Raw genomic sequence first — 22,470 nt, forward strand, 5'->3', positions numbered from 1 at the left:
AGTCATGTGCATAACTTTGGAAATTACCCATATGTCATAAGCCACAAGGGTTCTGTCTCTTTAAGGGGCGTTACAAAGGAAATATTTCACAATGTGCAACACGAGAAGTGTGAAATTTGAAACTGACATAATTTGCATATACCACACTTCTACGTGTGTGATCTGGCCTGCTATTGGTTACCAGGATATGGATGTATGTTTCCTTTCTCAAGCTTCACTGTTTCCACTTGAATGAATGCCAAGGAGCTTTATAAAAGGGAGGCACAGAAACTCCTCGTTAAAATCTGCAGCGTTACAACCAGGTCTTCACCCTGAGAGTTCTGGAGCCATGATCTCACAACCGTTTGATTGCACTTTCTTTGTGATAGCATGCATCTTTTTCAAAAGCTGCTTTGCTTTTGACAAGGGTGCTGAACAAACTAAAAATGATGCGACAGAAATATTCTACAATCACAAGATGCTACAACATGAAAATCCAAGTAATTTAACACTAAATCAGGCAAGAAATGGAGGACGGCAACCTAATCCTTCAGATTTGGATCGTAATGGTATGTTTTATATATTTTAAGGAATATTCTCTTTGCTTTCAAAAGTTTTTTTTTCTGTTATAGGTATATCTAACCAATGGCATGAAATTGTTAGACTCATAACGCTACAGGACTTTATTTTCCCATAAATTAGCAATTTCAATTTATGCACAAAAGTGCTTGGTTGCATTATTTATATAATGTCGTTTATTGATATAAACTTATAATATAAGTTAACATCTTCATAAATTGAACCTTATTTAATATAACAAACATCTGTGGTGCACTAAATTATGCACATAAAAAAAGGGTTTAAAAAGGGAAAAAAATAATGGAATGACAGCTAAGAAAAGAAGCACTAAAGCTGTGTGTAAAAATGTAACCAAAGCTTCATCAATTTGCAGTTTCCAGGAAATTGCATTGAGATCAATTTTTTTCAAATCTTTCCAGAATATTGAACTGGCTATGACTCTAAAATATGTACAGTGTGTCAAAACCAAATAACTGTTTTAATTATATTCCGTGAGGTTGTTCAAACATAGACCAGCCTTTGGGCAGGTTTGTGAGACGCAGTCACACATTCTGATCAATGCATGAAGGTTTCAAGTAGCATTTGAATGTTCAGCTAGTTTTCAGTTACAGTTACTAGGATTACATGCGCTATCGTGTCGGCTAAAGTTGAAATCAACCTATCTTTGCATCGCCTTCAAAGGAACCGACAGCACATATGTGGCACCACTTCTGCCACAGATGTCGGCAGAATTTCAGTGAATATATTCCAAACTGAAAGTGGTGCTCAAATTCAGATTAATGTGTCAGTATAAGCCAATTCAAAAGGAGCAATTGCTGTGATTTATCACCATAGCTTTCTAAATTTAATTGATTAATTTTCCAATGATGTATATTTATATTAGGGTAGGTCATATTCAATTTAAGTAATTACTTAAAGATAAATTGCCAGGAGCATGCAAATACATTGGACAAAAGAAAAGTGGAATCAAGAACATGAATAAATATACTTATTATTGAAGTATTTTCTATTGTGCTTTTAATAACTTTCAAAGTGGGACGAGCTTGGAAAATAACAAATAAAATAAATAGCAATTCCAACCAATGCTTGACATTCACCACACATTCAGAAAATCAGTTAAAAGTTTCACGGCTATTTGGTGACAAGCCGGTCTTAGGTACTGGAAGCAATATCTAAAAAATATGTCTTTCTACTTCTAAAAGGGTTCACATATTTAGTGGAACAATTTTTTTTAAGCATTTGGTTTATCATAAACATGAGAAAATTAAAGGTTTGGTCCAGATTTGATAATTAGAAAACAAGTAACATTCGCGTCAAACAAGTGCAAGGCAATGACCATCTCCAACAAGAGAGAGTCTAACCACCTCCCCTTGACATTCAATGGCATTACCATCGCCGAATCCCCCACCATCAACATCCTGGGGGTCACCATTGACCAGAAACTTAACTGGACCAGCCATATAAATACTGTGGCTGCAAGGGCAGGTCAGAGGCTGGGTATTCTGTGGCGTGTGACTCACCTCCTGACTCCCTAAAGCCTTTCCACCATCTACAAGGCACAAGTCAGGAGTGTGATGGAATACTCTCCACTTGCCTGGATGAGTACAGTTCCAACAACACTCAAGAAGCTTGACACCATCCAGGACAAAGCAGCCCACAAGATTGGCACCCTATCCACCATCCTAAACATTCACTCCCTTCACAACCGGCGTACCATGGCTGCAGTATGCACCATCCACAGGATGCACTGTAGCAACTCGCCAAGGCTTCTTCGACAGCACCTCCCAAACCCGCGACCTCTACCACCTAGAAGGACAAGGGCAACACCACCTGCATATTCCCCTCCAAGTCACACACCATCCCAACTTGGAAATATATCGCCGTTCCTTCATCATCACTGGGTCAAAATCCTGGAACTCCCTTCCTAACAGCACTGTGGGAGAACCGTCACCACACGGACTGCAGCGGTTCAAGAAGACAGCTCACCACCACCTTCTCAAGGGCAATTAGGGATGGGCAATAAATGCTGGCCTTGCCAGCGACGCCCACGTCCCATGAACGAATAAAGAAAAATATAATGCACTTCCTGAAGAATTTACAATACAAAAAACATGATGAGAATTCTCAAGTAACCTAGAATGCTATGGTTAAGATTAATAGTGGCTTTTACATTGAATTTTGTTTTGAGGTTTATAATAAAAGTGAATTCTGTGTAAAACATAATTTGTTCTCTTTGAAATGTAGATCGATCTCAAGTTGGCTGTCGTGAGCTGAGATCAACCAAATACATTTCTGATGGTCTGTGTACTAGTGTTAATCCAGTGAAGGAGTTAGTGTGCGCTGGCGAGTGCTTACCTGTGCCAGTACTTCCCAACTGGATTGGAGGTTATGGCAGGAAATACTGGAGCAGGAGGAACACACAGGAGTGGCGCTGTGTGACTGACAAGACTCGTACTCAGAGGATTCAACTCCAGTGTCAGAATGGTGGGACACGAACCTACAAAATTACTGTAGTTACATCATGCAAGTGCAAGAGATATACACGACAGCACAATGAATCGAGCAATACCAACTTTGAGGACGCCTTGCCAGCAAACAAGAGGAGATCCAGAGGCAAAAAAGGATCCCGTAAGATGCACCAAGAGGAGACCAAGCATAAAACAAATTGGCATGAATTGGAAGATAAACAGTGATTTTTTTTGTCACCGTGTGAACTGTGCTGTACAAGAGTGGATTGCCTGTGTTGGTGTTCTGCATTTATTAAACAAGCTTATTCCATATGTGTTAGGTATGATTAATTAAAGAAGGATTAGTGATATGGTCCAGCAGATAAGTATTATCCATCAGGACTCCTGAATGAAAACCTGTATGCTCAGGATCCTGGATACATTAATGTTTTTAAAAGCATTCCTTACTGTGCACCTTTCTTAAAAATGGCTTCAAAAAAGATAGTGGCAGCACTTTTGGATGCTTAATAAAATAAAAATATAATAAATGGGTGTGGAATAATTAAGTTTTTCAACAATGATTCAAACTAATTCAGACCACAGTTCTCACTGGTTGAATAAATCAAGCTAGGAATCACATTGGTTCCAATTATTCTGGTGAATAGTTTTTTTCTTAAAATTAATTGTTAACAGCTTACTCTGTGTAGATAGATATTCTTGGATGAAATTCTAATCTGCCTGGGGCCCCACATATCATATTAAATATGTTATTCTCAAATTCTTTGTGCATTTATAAATGTACATCAGTGCATTCATCTTTAATGCAGAACAAGAGGTAGTACAAGGTAAACACATCTGGTCAATGTTGATAGTTCAACTTATTCAACCCCCTAGTAGAAAGTTGTACCCATTTCTGTTCCCTAAATGGAAATAAGGTTCACTAAACACCGAACCTATCAAACTCTAAATATAATTTCAACTTTTAAGGCAACATCACCCAAATGTTTATTTAATGGACAAGGACTATATAAGCTGATTCTCTTATTAAATCTGATGAGGACGTATATTTCAGCATTTAAAAGAGCATTTGTTATCTATTTATTTTTTAATGTAATTATTTAATGAACAGTTACATTTGGTACTAGAGAATTATTCAGCATAAGTTTTTGTGGTTTCATCGTGTATCTAAATATTTTCAAGTTTTGTAGTTGGAGATCAGAATGTAAATGCAGTTAATGTAGTATATACTTTGTACAAGCAATAGCATTCTTGCTATTCAAATTTTCCAATTTTATTTTAGGCTTTTTGTTGCAGGGTTTATAAGAGTATGAAAAACTCTAAAATTAGCTTTACTTAAGCAATAAATGAAATGCAAAGGACTGTTGTCTTCTATAGAAATCCACTATTCTGATTTAAACATCATTTTTTTGACTTTTAATGTCTTCCACTAATGTCATATGCTTTCTCACAAGAATAAAATTATAGGAAACAAATCAATGAAGTCACAGCTTCTCTGTCCATTTCATCTGTAGATTCATCTGTTGCAATTATATGTACCAGTGGTCACACCATTTCTCTTCTGGTTTCTAAGAGTTGTGGACTATTCTGAACAATATATTTCAGCTTATATAGCCTAAAAAAAGACCCTGGATTGCAAAAAAGTATGCTTTGCTATGAGTTACAGTTTGAGAAAATCATACTTAAATCATATTTAAATCTTCATAAACAAAAAATGTTAAAGTTATACATTTATCTTGATCTTAGGACTCCTACACTGCCATTTCAGTTTAATCAACTTCACTGGAAAATAATTGTGCCAGTTTTTCAATCAGTGCTGGCATGAATATAAAAAAACAATGATATCTGACTAGATAATCCCTTGAGACCATATTGAGGAACTTAACCCATTGACAAACATTGCTTCCTAAAAGGAAAATGAAGAGTTGCTAATAATAGGTGTTTAAAAGACAGCATAACTGCAATTAGGTGCATCAATGTATTTTAACATTTAAAGCAATGAAAGCTGAACTTTATTAGTTTTGCTGCACAGCACATTCCATTCCAATCCTCATTCACTCCCTTCATTCACTTATCATGCTTGCTCCAGTCTCTTGCTGTTATTTTCCTGAAGAATAGTTACCATAAAGGCATGCTTACAAACAAAGGATGGTTCACGATTATTTATACACGGCTGATGGTGATGGAGTGGCCAGTGGCCTTCCCTGCTGTGCTGGGGGTGGAAACATGAGGTCGGAGCAGCGATGCGGAGGTAGGCCTCCCCACCCAATCTTCCACTGCCGTGCTGCCCAGTGGTGTGCATTTTTTGAGTTTACTTTGGCCACTGCAAATTACATTAAGCATTTCTCTCTCTCTTTGGTTTGTTTTGCATGGCAGATATTCCATTTATGGCTGTGGATAGAGTAAAGTTAGTTAGTATAGCATCTTATATCAAAATGGCTTAATTATCCACATATTGGATAATATTGTAGTAATTAGTTTGGAACTTGTGTGCATGGATGGGAACTTTTAACAATTTTCACACAGGACAATAGAATAACATAATACTGATGCATTCATGAATATACATTTATTACTTTTTAATTTTAATGCTCTACAACATTTTTTTAAATGAATGTCGATGAGATTTTTGCTGCTCATAGTATAGTGAGGATGGTAGGTGCCAGAGAAAAAACAAACTGATGAGCTGCAGAAGATTTAATGGGTCCAACTAAAGTTTAATCTGTCTGGGCATTCTGGTTGCAATTAATATAGCAATGGGAGATATAGGGCGACTGACTTTCTCCAGATTGTCTTTTGTGCCTTTCTCAGGAGGTAAGGAGGTACAGTCGGAAGAACAAGTTAAGTAGCTACTCCAGCCATGATCCCATCAACTTCCATAACTGAATCTAGAGTAAACAACATTGTAGTTTCCTTAATTGTCCATGAAAACTATTGTTAAGACAATATTAAACAACTAGTCTTTACAAACAGTCGCTATAAGATACATCTCAAACTAACTTTACTCTATACACAGCCATAAATGGAATATCTGCCATACAAAACAAACCAAAAAGAGAGAGAAATGCTTAATCTAATTTGCAGTGGCCAAAGTGAGCTCAAAAAATGCACACCACCCTAAATCGGGCAGTTCGGCAGTGGAAGATTGGATGGGGAGGCCTACCTCCACATCGCTGCTCCAACCTCAAGCAGGGAAGGCCACTGGCTGCACCATCACCATCCGCCGTGTGTAAATGATAGCAGAGAGGTAGGGCGCTATTTAAAGGGATCGTGCAGGATTTACAGGTTAGTGTCTGGATTATTGCTTTAGGCTGCCGAGACATTTGTAACTGTTTTTGGAGGTCTCCTATACTCGAATGTCAGGATGCAAGGACATAACCTAACATTTAGAGCCAGGATGTGCAGGAATGAATTTAGGAAATGCTTCTATACGCAAAGGGTGGGAGAAGTTTGGAAAGCTCTTCTGCAAACGGCAGTTGATGCTAGCTCAATTGTGAATTCTAAACCTGAGTTTGATAGATTTCTGTAAACCAAGGGTATTAAGGGATATGGGGCTAAGGCGAGTATATGGAGTTAGGTCACAGTCCGCCATGATCTAACTGAATGGTGTGGAGATGCCGGTGATGGACTGGGGTTGACAATTGTAAACAATTTTACAACACCAGGTTATAGTCCAACAATTTTATTTTAAAATAAAATTGTTGGACTATAACTTGGTGTTGTAAAATTGTTTATAACTGAATGGTGGAACAGGCTCGAGGGGCTAAATGTCAATGCCACTTGCTGCCTCCTGATATGCACCACTTTCTCCTGCAAGAAAGTGGGACGTGTGTCTGGGTGATGTGCCTGTCATGGTTGAAAGCTGCCAGTGTGTGTGGCCTGTGAGATGTGGGTGGGTGGCTTGCAACTGTGCTAATGTGTAAGGGTGAGAGGAAGCTTCTGATTGGAAGAGTTGAGTACTAATGGAAAGAGTTTGTTGGTATGTGGCTGATGGGGGGTATAGTGCATGGAGCAGTGGAGACAGCTAATGGTGCAGTTGGTAGGAGACACCACTTGACAGTTGACCCCACTCACCTTGACCACTCATGTCAAAGCATTGAACTTCTTCCTGCATTGCATCCATGTTTGTGGTGCTATGCATTTGGTATTGACTTCGTCCTCTACTGCCTCCCACTTTTGGGCATATGTCTGGAGGGCCTCTGGCCCACCCCCCCCCACCACCCCTCGCGGATATAGGATGTCCCTCCTTCTGTCCCCCTCTAGCACCAAGGCCTCTAGTGCATCAGAGAACCTTGGTGCACATACTCTCGCAGGCCCGGTACCAACTCAGATCGGCAGATTGGTGAGGTCTGGCATGCAGATTAGAGGATGTGGGATTTAGTAGTGCACAACCTTTATTCAATGTTTTTACATAACTCATCAGTGTGTAAACATAGGGATGGGACCTGCATCTGTGTTTTACGTGTGTGATGTCTGATCTCCGTTTAGACAGCAGACTGTTATTTTTAGCAACTAACAGGTACCGTCGACCTTTAAGAGATTTTATGAGACATCCTCCCTTTAAGAGATCGGGCTCCCCCTGCTGGTGGAAAATGTGAATTGCAACGAATCGACGTGCAAGGCCTGGATTTAAATGCAGCTTGAAGGTGAGCACTGAGGCAGAACAAAGTTCTCGTCCTGCCTGCGTAGGGGCCACTGGGCACGGGTTAATAGCGGATCACGCTACCTACGCCCAATAATAGGCCTTATTGAATTTTTTCCCCTTTAACATCTTCCAGTTCTGACGAAAGGTTTTCGACATGAAACGTTAGCTCTGTTTCTTTCTCCGCAGATGCTGCCTGACTTGCTGAAATGTATTAATTGAATTGTTTTTATGACTTTTAATATATTTATTAACGTATTTACTTGAAGGTCTCTACCACTCCTAAAAGCTTGGGTTTGGACTTGATACCTTTGCCCAGAGCAGTGACATTTTTAGCTGAAAGCTGGTCTTGTCATCTGAGTGTGTGCAGTATGCACTTGTTATACCTTTAGTTGGTGTAAAAACCAAAAGCTTGGGTTTGGAATTGATACCTTTGCCCAGAGTGGTGACATTTTTAGCTGAAAGCAGGTCTTGCAGTCTGAGTGTGTGCAGTGTGCACCTGTTATACCTTCAGTTGGTGTTACAATTATACACTTATAAACTCCAGAAAATATATTAAACTGAGAGAGACAAACATACATAGATGAAAGTATTTTTCTCATCCTAATTTGAGTTTTTTTTTAAGAAATTAGTTGAATTTTGAGACCAAATAGAAATCTTTCACTTATCATCTAATTATTGCCTGTGTTTTGTTGATGGTTAGAAAATGTAAAAATTCTAATTACATCTGCAAGACGGAGGCTAGACAAGTAGAGAAATATGAGAAAGACAGAGGGGAAAGGCAGAGACAGATAGATTGAGTATTTTAATAAATGAATTGAATTTTGAAAACAAGTAAAGCCCCTAATTATTATCTTACAATTATCTGCACCTGTGTTGTCTTGATAGTTAGAAAATGTAGACATTCTCATTACTGACACCTGAAAGGACAGTGAAACAAAAGAGGAGAGAAGGAGCAGACAGACAGACATAGAAATACTTCCAAAAACCAAACACAAAACACCAAATTCAGTGTTTGCAAAGATCTCTTAGGCCTATGTCCTCTCCCTCCCCTCAACGATGATTGACACCAGGAATTCACTAATGAGCCAAATTCACATTGGACCCTCAGTTGAACCAAACCTCAGGCTCACCCTACACAGTTCTGCTAAACCCTGTACCCTTTTCACAGTGATGCCACATCAAAGTATCCCCCAAATCCTGCCAAAACCAGGAGTATCACTGCAATGGTGCCAAATTTCAGGATCTCCACTCCACTCCACTCCAAAGTTCAGGACCATTCCCACTGATATGATCAGGTTCAACATTGTGTTTGAAAGGGAGAAATCTGTATCAGCTACAAAATTCCAAATTTAGGTAAGGCCGATTTCAACGGGATGAGACAGAGACTGTTCACAGTAAACTGGGCAAACCTGTTAATGGGTAAAACGACTGAAGATCAATGGGAGGTGTTCAAAAAAGAATTTAACGTGATACAGAACCAATTTATGCTCCTAAGGCGCAACAGCTCTACTTGCCAAAAAAACAGCCATGGACGACGAAAGAGGTAAGGGACAACATAAAACTAAAAGAAAAAGCATACAAAAATGCAAAAAATAGCACAGAACCTGGTGACTGGGAGATACAAAGAACAGCAATGGGTGACAAAACAGATAGTAAGAGCTACAAAAAGGGAGTATGAAAAGAAACTTGCAAAGGATATCAAAATCAACACAAAAAAATGTTACAATTATATTAGGAAAAAGAGGGTGGTCAAGAGCAATGTGGGCCCCTTAAAAACTGATAATGGTGATATTGTAAATGAAAATGAGGAAATGGCGAACATGTTAAATAAGTATAGTAGAGGAAGAAGATAGCATGCCGGACACCCTAAGGAAACGAATTGTGAATCAGGGACGGGGACTCACCATAATTAACATAAGCAAATTAACAGTAATGAAGAAAATAATGGTACCAAAGCATGACAAATCCCTAGGAGCAGATGGTTTCCATCCCAGGGTTTTAAAGGAAGTAGGTGAGAACACTGCAGAAGCCCTAACTATAATCTTCCAAATTTCTCTCGATTCAGGAACCATTCCTTTAGATTAGAAAATTGAACATATCACTCCGCTATTTAGGAAAGGTGAGAGAGGGAAACCAGGGAATTATAGACTAGTTAGCCTAACATCTGTTGTCAGGAAATTACTAGAGTCTATAACGAAGGATAGAGTGATTGGACACCTTGAAAATTTTCAACTGATCCAGCTTGGATTTGTAAAGGGTAGGTCATGCCTGACGAACCTGATTGAATTTTTTGAAGAGGTGACTAAAGTATTGGACAGGGGAATGTCTATGGATGTTGTTTATATGAACTACCAGAAGGTATTTGATAAAGTCCCTATTAAGAGACTGTTAGCTAAAGTTGAAGCTCATGGAATTGAGGGCAAATTAATGACCTGGTTAGGAAATTGGCTGAGCAACAGGAGACAGCAAGTAGAGATAATGGGCAGGTACTCAAATTGTCAGTATGTGATGAGTGGTTCCCACAGGGATTTGTGTTGGTGCCTCATTGTAGCTAAACCCCAATCTCCTCACCCAGTATTGCTAAATATCAGCACTTGGAATTTCTGTGGGGTTTCTCCTGATTGTGCATCCTAACTTTGACAGATCAGTAGAAACCGCAGAGAAACAATATAAATGGCCACTTATGCCTTTTCCTCCAGAGTTTCCGCTACAGTTATGACAGGAGATCAGTGAACCCCCACGCAAATTCTACCCTGTGATATCTAACTCCAACTGGTACATTTTACATATCATTCTTCTGTTTCAGCTTTAAAACTATATATATATAAAAAATAAAGGTGATTCACTTCAATCCCCAAAGTACGAGTAAAAACCCCAGAATACCATTTAATATAAGTGGAATTTGATTTATTTAGTTACTGAGAATCAGTGGTCCTGATGTTATCCCTTACATGGTGTAAACATTCCTGTTGTTATAAAACAGAAAATCCACTGACTCACCATGTGTAATACTATGCGAAATTTGGTACTGAATGAATAACATTCCCAAATAAAGGATTTTAAATAATGCACATTACATAAATGACACATCTATTAGCTGAGTCACATTACACTGAGAATGAGGTCTGTAACTAACTCAGCACCTGAGGAAGGTTTGAAAGCTGGTTGAAATTAATTTATCTGCCTTTTAAGGAACATGGAAATTAATTACTGCCACTTTAAACAGCTAATTAATGAGAATGAGCAAAGGCTATGCAGAGTGAGTGAAATGCCCAGAGTAGAGGATTAAAAGAGGTTGAAACAGGGGATTATCATGGCAGCCAAAAGCATTGAAAATTTAATATTGATAGCTAATAGTTTTTTTTAATGACCAGAAATTAAGCAAATTCCCCCACATAATCATGACTTTAATATCCATTTGACCATTGAGCTGGGAATATGAGGGCCTGGATTAAGCAGATGGTGATGAGAAGCACTGGACTTGGATGTCGAGAACATTGAGATGGCTAGTGCCTCATAAGCTGCTCTGTGTATATTCTTCAATCATACAAGTGTCCATTGTACCATTAATGAGGAGACTGGATTACAGCTTCTGTAAGGCATTACCTGTAGATTGTGAGAACACTTGCTTATATGTCTACGGTTCAGTGTTTGCCATGGTTGGGTTGCAGAGAGGTAACTGCTGATCTCAAAAGGTGTAAAAAGTAGAAGGTTATCTGCTAAAGCACAGAAATAAAGCACAGAGCGAACGGAGTGCATTGCGAACAGAATGGAACCTTGAGAATTTGGTGAGAGGGGGAAGGACAGTGAACAGAGAGGAAGAGCTCTGAGATCAGTGAAGGTAGGAGCGTGGACCGGAGCGGCAGAGGCAAGTAAATAAAAGTTGGGGTTGGAAGGCTTAAACTCACCTGGAGCAGCGGAGATGATAAATCTTCAGGATAAATTCGGTGGGATAAAAAAAAAACAATCAAGCAGTGCAGTCACAGGACAGCAGGCAGGTGATTGGCTGGCAGAAGGCCCGAGAGTGGAGCGAGAGCGGGAGGCAATAAAGCAGCGGTGGGAGACCCGCGGTTTTTACACAGTCGGAGTCAACTCACTACAGGCAGAAATTGAAAAAGTCAAGGGGTTACGTCACAGAACAACAGGTAGGTGATTGGTTGTTGAGTATTACTTGGTGAGTTTTTTTTCTCTCGAAGTTAGGGCAGGGGTTTAACTAAGAGCTGAAATCAATAACTTAAACTACATAAATTAATTAGTTAATAAAACTAAAAATAGTGAGACATTAAAAATAAAGTAAATAAATAAATTCTGGTTTGACAAGCGATGGCAGGGCAGATGGTGTGTCCTAACTGCAACATGTGGGAGTTTGTTGAGAGCAGCAGGATCCCGAGTAACCACATCTGCTGTAAGTGTCTGCAGCTCAAGGAATTTCAGCTCAGAGTTGCTGAGCTGGAGTCCGAGCTGCAGACATTACGATGCATCTGGGACGAGGAGAGTTCCTTGGACACTTTGATCTAGGAGGCAGTCACACCCCTTTGATTAGGTAGTAGTTTAGATTCGTTCAGTGATCAGGGACAGAAGGGCGTGACTGCAAGTCAGGCAGGTATGGGGACCCAGGATCGAGTGATGGAGGAGCCTCAGCCCTTGGCATGGTCCAACAGGTACAAGGTACTTGCTATGGATGAGAGCAAAGACTGCAGGGAGGATGGGCAAACTGACCACAGCACCATGGTACAGGGGGCCATTCAAGTGGGGGGAGTAAAAAGGAATGCCGAGGGTTGGTCAGGGGGATAAACACTGTTCTCTGCAGCTGCAATTGGGTGTCCCGAAGGATATGTTGCCTGCTTGGTGCCAGGGTTAAGGACATCGCCTCACAGTTGGAAAAGAACTTGGAGCATGAGGGGGAGGATCTAGTTGTCGTGGTCCACATCGGAACCAACAACATAGGTAGAACTAAGAAGGAGGTTCTGCTGAGACAGTTTGAGGAGCGAGGGTCTAAATTAATAAGCAGAACCTCAAAGGTAATAATGTCTGGATTACTACCTGAGCCACGTGCAAATTGGCATAGAGACAAACAGATCAGAGAGTTAAATGCATGGCTAAAGAGTGGTGTGGGAGATAGAGGATCAGATTCATGAAGCACTGGCACCAGTACTGGGGAAAGTGGGAGCTGTTCCGTTGGGACGGGCTCCACTTAAACCGGGCTGGGACCAGCGTCCTGGCAAATCGAATAACTAGGGCTGTAGATAGGGCTTTAAACTAAAAAGGGGGGGGGAAGGGTCAGGTGGGGGGAAATTTGGAAATCTGATGAGAAATGACAAGGCAACAGAGCAGTGTAGTGATTTGGGTAAAGATAAGCAGATTATGGCAGGAAGGGACAGAGAGTTTACCAATAATAGAGCATCAACAAGTAAGGTCAAAGCATGAAAAAATGGTAAAAAGTCAAATTTAAAGACTCTTTATTTGAATGCATGGAGCATTCGTTACAAGATAGATGAATTAGTTGCACAAATAGAGATAAATGGGTTTGATCAAATAGCCATTACAGAGACAAGGTTGCAAAGTGACCAAGATTGGGAAATAAATATTCCAGGGTACATGACGTTTAGAAAAGACAGGCAGAATGGAAAAGGAGGGATATAGCCCTAATAATAAAGGATGACACAAGAACAGTGGTGAGAAAGGATCTTGCCTCGGAAGACCAGGAAGTAGAATCAGTATGTGTGGAAATAAGAAATAACAAGGGGCAGAAAACGCTGGTGGGAGTAGTTTATAGGCCCCCAAATAGTAGTTATACCATTGGACAGAGAATAAATCATAAAATAATAGGAGCTTGCAACAAAGGTAATGCAGTAATCATGGGGACTCTAATCTTCATATAGACTGGGCAAATCAAATTGGCAAAGGTAATTTGGAGGACGAGTTCCAGGAATGCATTCAAGACGGTTTCCTAGAGCAATACATCATGGAACCAACAAGGGAACGGGGTATTTTAGATCTTGTATTGTGTAATGAGACAGGGTTAATTAGTAATCTCACAGTAAAGGATCCTTTGGGGAAGAGTGATCACAAGATGATAGAATTTCACAGTGAGTTTGAGAGTGACACAGTCCGCAACAAGAGTCTTAAACTTAAATAAAGCCAATTATATAGGTGTGAGGGGTGAATTGGCTAAGGTAGTTTGGAAAATTAAATTAAAGGGTATGACGGTTGAGAAGCAATGGCAAACATTTAAAGAAATATTTCAATATTCTCAACAAATATACATTCCATTGAGAAATAAAAACTCCACGGGAAAAGTGATCCACTCATGGCTAACTAAAGAAGTTAAGGATAATATTAGATTAAAAGAAGAGGCCTATAATGTTACCAAGAAGAGTAGTAAAACTGAGGATTGGGAGAGTTTTAGAAACCAGCAAAGGATGATCAAAAAAATGGTAAAAAGGGAGAAAATAGAATATGAGAATAAACGAGCAAGAAATATAAAAACAGATGTAAGAGCTTCTACAAGTATGTAAAAAGGAAGAGAGTAGCAAAAGTAAATGTTGGTCTCTTAGAGGCTGAGACAGGAGAAATTATAATGGGGAATCAGGAAATGGCAGATCCGTTAAACAAATATTTTGTATCTGTCTTCCCAGTAGAAGACACAAAAAGCATACCAGCAATAGTGGGGAACCAAGGGGCTAATGAGAGTGAGGAACTTAAAGTAATTATTATCAGTAGAGAAAAAGGACTTGAGAAACTAATGGGACTCAAAACCGATAAATCCTCTGGACCTGATGGCCTACATCCTAGGGTTCTAAAAGAGGTGGCTGCAGAGATAATGGATGCATTGGTTATAATCTTCCAGAATTCCCTAGATTCTAGAATGGACCTAGCGGATTGGAAGGCAGCAAATGTAACCCCACAATTCAAGAAAGGAGAGAGAAAACAGGGAACTACAGGCCAATTAGCCTGACTTCAGTCATCGGGAAAATGCTGGAATCCATTATTAAGGAAGTGGCAATAGGGCATTAGAACATCATAATATGATTAGGCAGAGTCAACACGGTTTTATGAAAGGGAAATCATGTTTGACAAATTTATTAGAGTTTTTTGAGGATGTAACTAGCAATGTGGATAAGGCGGAACCAGTGAATGTAGTATATTTGGATTTTCAAAAGACATTCGATAAGGTGCCACGTAAAAAGTTGTTACGCAAGATAAGGGCTCATGGGATTGGGGGTAACATATTAGCATGGATAGAAGATTGGTTAATGGACAGAAAACAGAGAGTAGTAATAAACGGGTCATTTTCAAGTTGGCAGGCTATAACTAGTGTGGTACCGCAAGGATCGGTGCTTGGGCCTCAGTTATTTACAATCTATATTAATGACTTAGATGAAGGTACCGAGTGTAATGTATCCAAGTTTGCTGATGATACAAAGCTAGGTGGGAAAGTAAGCCGTGAGGAGGACACAAAGCATCTGCAAAGAGATATAGACAGGTTAAGTGAGTGGGCAAGAAGGTGGTAGATGGAATGTAATGTGGGGAAATGTGAGGTTATTCACATTGGTAGGAAGGATAGAAAAAAACAGATTTTTTTTTTAAATGGTGGGAAACTATTAAATGTTGGTGTCCAGAGAGACTCGGGTGTCCTCGTACAAGAAACACAAAATGTTAGCATGCAGGTACAGCAAGCAATTACAAAGGCAATGGCATGTTGGCCTTTATTGCAAGGGGGTTGGAGTACAAGAGTAAGGAAGTCTTACTACAATTGTACAGGGCTTTGGTGAGACCTCACCTGGAGTACTGTGTACGGTTGTGGTCTCCTTATCTAAGGAAGGATATACTTGCCTTAGAGGCGGTGCAACGAAGGTTCACTAGATTAATTCCTGGGATGAGAATCTTGTCCTATGAGGAGAGATTGAGTAGAATGGGCCCATACTCTCTGGAGTTTAGAAGAATGAGAGAGGATCTCATTGAAACATATAAGATTCTGAGGGGGCTTGACAGGGTAGAGGCTGAGAAGTTGTTTCCCCTGGCTGGAGAGTCTAGAACTAGGGGGCATAGTCTCAGGATAAGGGGTCGGCCATTTAAGACTGAGATGAGGAGAAATTTCTTCACTCAAGAGGGTTGTGAATCTTTGGAATTCTCTACCCTAGAGGGCTGTGGATGCTGAGTCATTGAGTATATTCAAGGCTGAGATAGATAGATTTTTGGATTCTAGGGGAATCAAGGGATATGGGGATCGGGCAGGAAAGTGGAGTTGAGGTTGAAGATCAGCCATGATCTGATTGAATGGCGGAGCAGGCTCGAGGGGCGTATGTCCTACTCCTGCTCTGATTTCTTATGTACTTATGTTCAAACAGATGCTTCTGAAACTTCATTCCTCCAACAGGTGCAGTATGGTATGTGCCTATGCTGTTATGAAGCGAATGGTGGCAATGCACTCTCACATCTTATGGTGAATTATGCTGCTCACTGTGTCACTCATAAGGAGTTCCTGGTACCTACTGGAGTTGAGGTAGTTCCAAGATGACATACCTGCTGATGGAAGTTTGAAACCAAGTCACCCTCAGTGGCAGACTTGATAATCTAACACATGAGCCCAGATGGCCTAAAGTGCTATGGGGCACTTTTGATGATTGACTCAGCCGGCCCAGCTCACTAAAGGAACCGAGACTTATCACTGGGGAATAGATCCTTCCCACTTGTCTCCAGATAACTCTGAAATCCTTATCATAATGGGTAGGGTAGTCCTAACTGGAAAAAGCAGCAAGAAAGCTGGTGTGCAATTTTAGCTAGTTAAACTCCAGCAGTATCTACACACACCTGGGTGTCCCTAAGTTTTGGCTCTGTCAACCTGCCCCATAGATCTCTGGACTTAGGTAAGTGGGTATGTTCCTCAGGGGAAAGTACACGTACACACCTTGGGCATGCAGAAACTCTACCTGTGTAGATTTCTCAGTAGCTTGGTTTAAACATGGTGACAGGTTTTAGTACATCTCAGATATCCAGCTGGCCAAAAAAATACATTAGTCTGTGGTGTACTCAAATGGCTTTTTTAGACTATGAAAGAAACCAAAAAGGGGAACAATTCTATTGTTGAGTCCCTTTCATAATTTTCAAAGAGGTTTAGTATTTCACAGTAATTTGTACAAAAAACTAGCCTTGAGCTGTTGTTCTTTCCAGTAATGTGTATAGGTCTTGCAGATGTTTCCGGTACTATTGTCCAGTAGTATCAATATCACTTCTGCGTTCATGGCATGTGTTGAAATTTGTACATACATCTTTCGAAGTGACATCCACAAAATAAAAAAGGTTTTGTTCCGACTGTCACAAAACAAAGACAGAGATTTAGTCCTGGCAAGGAAAGACTCTGAGTGGCTGGCACCTTTTAAAAATGTAATGCAACTAAAGATTTCAAAATAATGTTCTGTGAAAAAATGATACTTAGCAGATTCAATCTACAGTTGCACTCCTCATTTTACTTAAAGCAGATATTAAATCCGCTGCATCCCAAATTCTACTCACCCAACGTCAAAATAAAGTATTATATTGTCCACCACAAGGCTTTCTATGGTGCAGCATTTTCTTTGATAGGTGGTGGGAGAACATCGTATTAACCATCATTTTCACTGTGAAGTAGGCGTTCTTTTTGTTTAAACAACAGATCAAAAAGAAACACACAAGTATCTAAGGTTGCCATGCCTTTATCAGATAAAATCACAGTCCATAATAGAACCCCTTCTGGGTATATTGGAAAGCATAAGAACATACCCACTTACCTAAATCCAGAAATCTAAAGGGCAGATTGACAGAGCCAAAACTTAGGGACACCCAGGTGTGCGCAGATACTGCTGGAGTTTAACCATCAGTTTAGCTAGTGATTTAGGCAGAAGAAATCAGTGGCTGTGGAATCAAAGATCCCAAACTTATTAACAAAGAGGAGATAGCTGACTATTTAAACTTTAAATAGAGCTGTCCAAATGAAGCAAAGAACTGGAACAGACACAACTGGTTAATTGGCCTCCTACTGTGCTATGAGACTTCTATGGTTCAATGTCTCAGCTGCTTTAAGACCCCTAATTTGCTGAATGTTTCTTGAGAAGCTCCTCTCATTATCTGTGCAGAATGGGTAGCACCCATTTTAGTTAAATTAGATCTCATTCATTCAGCTACCCATCTTACAATATTTAAGAATATCTTTTTATATATATATATATATATATATTTTATATATTTGTCATATCCTGAGGTTGTGAAAGGCGCTATATAGATGTAAATCTTTCTTCTCTTTTAGCTCACAACTGCATTTCTCACCTTTTTCAGTATATCACTGAAAATCGAAGTATCTGGTCAAACATGGGCAAGGAAACCTCCTGCTGATTACCAGCTACTGCCGTCCCTCAGCTGACGAATCAGTCCTCCTCCATGTTGAGCACCACTTGGAGGAAGCACTGAGGGTAGCAAAGGCACAGAATGTACTCTGGGTGGGGGACTTCAATGACCATCACCAAGAGTGGCTCGGTAGCACCACTACTGACCAAGCTGGCCGAGTCCTGAAGGACATAGCTGCCAGACTGGGCCTGCGGTAGTTGGTGAGCAAACCAACACGAGGGAAAAACATACTTGACCTTGTCCTCACCAATCTACCTGTCGCAGATGCATCTGTCCATGACAGTATTGGTAGGAGTGACCACCGCACAGTCCTTGTGGAGACAAAGTCCCGTCTTCACACTGAGGACACCATCCAACGTATTGTGTGGCACTACCACCGTGCTAAAAAGGATAGATTCAGAACAGATCCAGCAGCTCAAAACTGGGCATCCATGGGATGCTGTGGGCCATCAGCAGCAGCAGAATTCTATTCCACCACAATCTGTAACCTCATGGCCCAGCATATTCCTCACTCTACCATTACCAACAAGCCAGGGGATCAACGCTGGTTCAATGAGGAGTGTAGAAGTGCAAGCCAGGAGCAGCACCAGGCGTACCTAAAAATGAGGTGCCAACCTGGTAAAGCTACAACACAGGACTACATGCATGCTAAACAGCGGAAGCAGCATGCTATAGACAGAGCTAAACGATCCCACAAACAATGGATCAGATCAAAGCTCTGCAGTCCTGCCACATCCAGTCATGAATGGTGGTGGACAATTAAACAACTAACGGGAGGAGGAGGCTCCGTGAACATCCCCATCCTCAACGATGGCAGAGCCCAGCACGTAAGTGCACAAGACAAGGCTGAAGCGTTTGCAACCATCTTCAGGCAGAAGTGTCAAGTGGATGATCCATCTCGGCCTCCTCCCAATATACCCATCATCACAGAAGTCATCAGCCAATTCGATTCACTCCACGTGATATCAAGAAACGGCTGAGTGCACTGGATACAGCAAAGGCTATGGGCGCCAACAACATCCCGGCTGCAGTGCTGAAGATTTGTGCTCCAGAACTAGGTGCGCCTCTAGCCAAACTGTTCCAGTACAGCTACAACACTGGCATCTACCCGACAAAATGGAAAATTGACCAGATATGTCCTGTCCATAAAGTTATGGAAGGTGTCGTTGACAGTGCTATCAAGCGGCACTTACTCACCAATAACCTGCTCATCGATGCTCAGTTTGGGTTCCGCCAGGACCACTCGGCTCCAGACCTCATTACAGCCTTGGTGCAAACATGGACAAAAGAGCTGAATTCCAGAGGTGAGGTGAGAGTGACTGCACTTGACATCAAGGCAGCATTTGACCGAGTGTGGCACCAAGGAGCCCTAGTAAGATTGAAGTCAATAGGAATCAGGGGAAAAATGCTCCCGTGGCTGGAGTCATATCTAGCATAAAGGAAGATGGTAGTGGTTGTTGGAGGCCAATCATCTCAGCCCCAGGACATCGCTGCAGGAGTTCCTCAGGGCAGTGTCCTTGGCCCAACCATCTTCAGCTGCTTCATCAATGACCTTCCCTCCATCATAAGTTCAGAAGTAGGGAAGTTTGCTGTTGATTGCAGAGTGTTCAGTTCCATTCACAACCCCTCAGATAATGAAGCAGTCCGTGCCCGCATGCAGCAAGACCTGGACAACATCCAGGCTTGGGCTGATAAGTGACAAGTAACATTCGCGCCAGACAAGTGCCAGGCAATGACCATCTCCAACAAGAGACAATCTAACCACCTCCCCTTGACATTCAACGGCATTACCATCACCGAATCCCCCACCATCAACATCCTGGGGGTCACCACTGACCAGAAACTTAACTGGACCAGCCACATAGATACTGTGGCTACAAGAGCAGGTCAGAGGCTGGGTATTCTGCGGTGAGTGACTCTCCTCCTGAATCCCCAAAGCCTTACCACCATCTGCAAGTCACAAGTCAGGAGTGTGATGGAATACTCTCCATTTGCCTAGATGAGTGCAGCTCCAACAGCACTCACTAAGCTTGACACCATCCAGGACAAAGCAGCCCGCTTGACTGGCACCCCATCCACCACCTTAAACATTCACTCCCTCCACCACTGGCGCACTGTGGCTGCAGTGTGTACCATCCACAGGATGCACTGCAGCAACTCGCCAAGGCTTCTTTGACAGCACCTCCCAAGCCTACGACCTCTATCACCTAGAAGGACAAAAGCAGCTGGCACATGGGAACACCACCACTTGCACGTTCCCCTCCAAGTCACACACCATCCTGACTTGGATATATATCGCCGTTCCTTCATCGTCACTGGGTCAAAATCCTGGAACTCCCTACCTAACAGCACTGTGGGAGAACCTTCACCATACGGACTGCAGCGGTTCAAGAAGGCAGCTCACCACCACCTTCTCAGGAGCAATTATGGATGGGCAATAAATCCTGGCCTTGCCAGCGACGCCCACATCCCATGAATGAATATAAACAAAAAATTAAAAATCTAATGCGATGGGTCTTACTATTTCCTTCTCAAGATATAACCATGCCAGCCCATTAAAAATCCCTCTAACTTGCTCCAATTCTTCATTTAACTAGAATAAAATTGAAGAGTTTCTGGACTAAACTACATTTAAAAAAAATTAAACCAAAGCAAACTAAATGTTTCGTTCAGACATCATTGATTGAAATGGAATTTTAGAGGACCGAACAGATTGCAATACATAATTGTACTTGGTCGTCACACCCACAAAATCCTTTATTAACCAGCTGAAGATACAGTGGAGGAAATTCGACCTCTGCCTAAAACACGGCCGAAATTGCTGGAGTCGCTGCACCCCACACCCAAAGCCAGCGTCGGGGAGCCTGAATCATGTTCAGCTTTGGGCTTCATTTAAATGTAGCCGGCAAGCCGTGGGCACCAAATGAGTGTCCCCTCTGCAGCTCGGCAGTTGTGTGAGGGTGGGAAATCAGCTGGGTCCTATGCTGAGCTGGCCGGCAGGTCAGGCCTTGGGTGGGGCGGTAGGGGGCGGTGTGGTTGGGGGCTACGATCCTGGAGAAGGTTGAGAACACGCCCAGCAACAGACAGCAGTACTTTTGCAAAGCCAGGAGGAGCCTTTAAGGTCCGCTGGTTGGCAATCAGGGTCCTGCAGGACGGAAATAGGCGGGCGCGCTACCCGCCCATTTACAGGCCAATCTGAAAATTGTATCAGGTGGATTTTGGGTGTTAATGGGGTGGTCGAGGTACCCAGTTGATTTTCAGCTGCTGGCTCCCCAAATTTCAAGCAAGAAATGGCTGGCTGGCAGTTGAAAAAGGTTCTGACTGTGTACTAAGGATATATTTAGGCTTCATCTAATATTTCTATCTTATGAAGCTGAAAACACAGATGCTGGAAATATTTTGAGAAGGCAGGTTACCTTGTGGAGAAAGGTGATATTCTGTTACTGGTAATGCCAGGTTTTTACTGGATGTATCTAGACTAATTGCAATGCTGCCTAAAAAAATAGAAAATTTGACAGTGGCTCAACCATTTTTGCTAACTTCATGGAACATATTGACCGTCCTAGGAATCTTAATTAGGTGCCAGCTGTGGCTCAGTGGAAGCACTCTCCCCTCTGAGTCAGAAGTTTGTGGATCCAAGTCCCACTCCAGGGTCTTGAGCATAAAATCTAGGCTGACACTTCATTGCAGCACTGAGGGATCGCTGCACTGTCAGGTGCCGTCTTTTGAATGGTATGTTAAACCGAGGCGTCGTCTGCCCGCTCAGATGGATGTAAAAGATCCCATGGCACTATTTGAAGAAAAGCAGGGGAGTTCTCCTGGTCTCCTGGCCAGTATTTATCCCTCAACCAATATCACTAAAGTAGATTATCTCATTGCTGTTTGTGGGATCTTGCTGTGTGCAAATTGGCTGCCAAGTTTCCTACATTGTAAAAATGACTACATTTCAAAGGTGCTTAATTGGCTGTAAAGTGCTTTAGGACTTCCTGAGGTCATGAAAGTCTTTTTCTTTACAGGGGCCCAAGTTAACCAGAGACCAGGGTGGGATTGGGGGCTATGACCATCTTGATGGGAATGTTAAATGCCTACAGTTTAATGTTATGATTATTTATTTATTGATGAAAAGATTTGATATAATAAAAAATGAAATTGCTTTACAAAATACAATGAATTCTTGATCATTTTTTTCTCACATGTACTGGTCAGATTCCAAATACTTGTGTGAATCTCTATCATCCAAATAGACTATTAAATATGGTTAGCTTACTGTCTTCCCGTAAGAGCAATTTGCCAGTATCCTGACTTTGAATCAGAGATGGTGAAAACTCATGCACCTGCAATTTTATGTGTAATGCCTTCAATTATGAGAAAAGATTAGTGGATAACATAAAAGGGAACACGGAAGTCTTTTATAAACAT

At 41.3% G+C, this 22,470-nt stretch overlaps 1 protein-coding gene across 1 annotated transcript; it reads left to right on the forward strand.

Moving 5' to 3' along the window:
* Nucleotides 1-248: 248 nt before the first annotated feature.
* sostdc1a (sclerostin domain containing 1a) lies at nt 249-3,338 on the forward strand. Its single transcript, XM_067998454.1, has 2 exons — nt 249-548; nt 2,803-3,338. The coding sequence occupies exons 1-2, from the start codon at nt 329-331 to the stop codon at nt 3,249-3,251; spliced, it is 669 nt and encodes a 222-aa protein (XP_067854555.1). The 5' UTR covers nt 249-328; the 3' UTR covers nt 3,252-3,338.
* Nucleotides 3,339-22,470: the final 19,132 nt, after the last annotated feature.

The sequence above is a fragment of the Heptranchias perlo genome, chromosome 2 (genome assembly GCF_035084215.1).
Source record: "Heptranchias perlo isolate sHepPer1 chromosome 2, sHepPer1.hap1, whole genome shotgun sequence".
NCBI lineage: Eukaryota > Metazoa > Chordata > Chondrichthyes > Hexanchiformes > Hexanchidae > Heptranchias > Heptranchias perlo.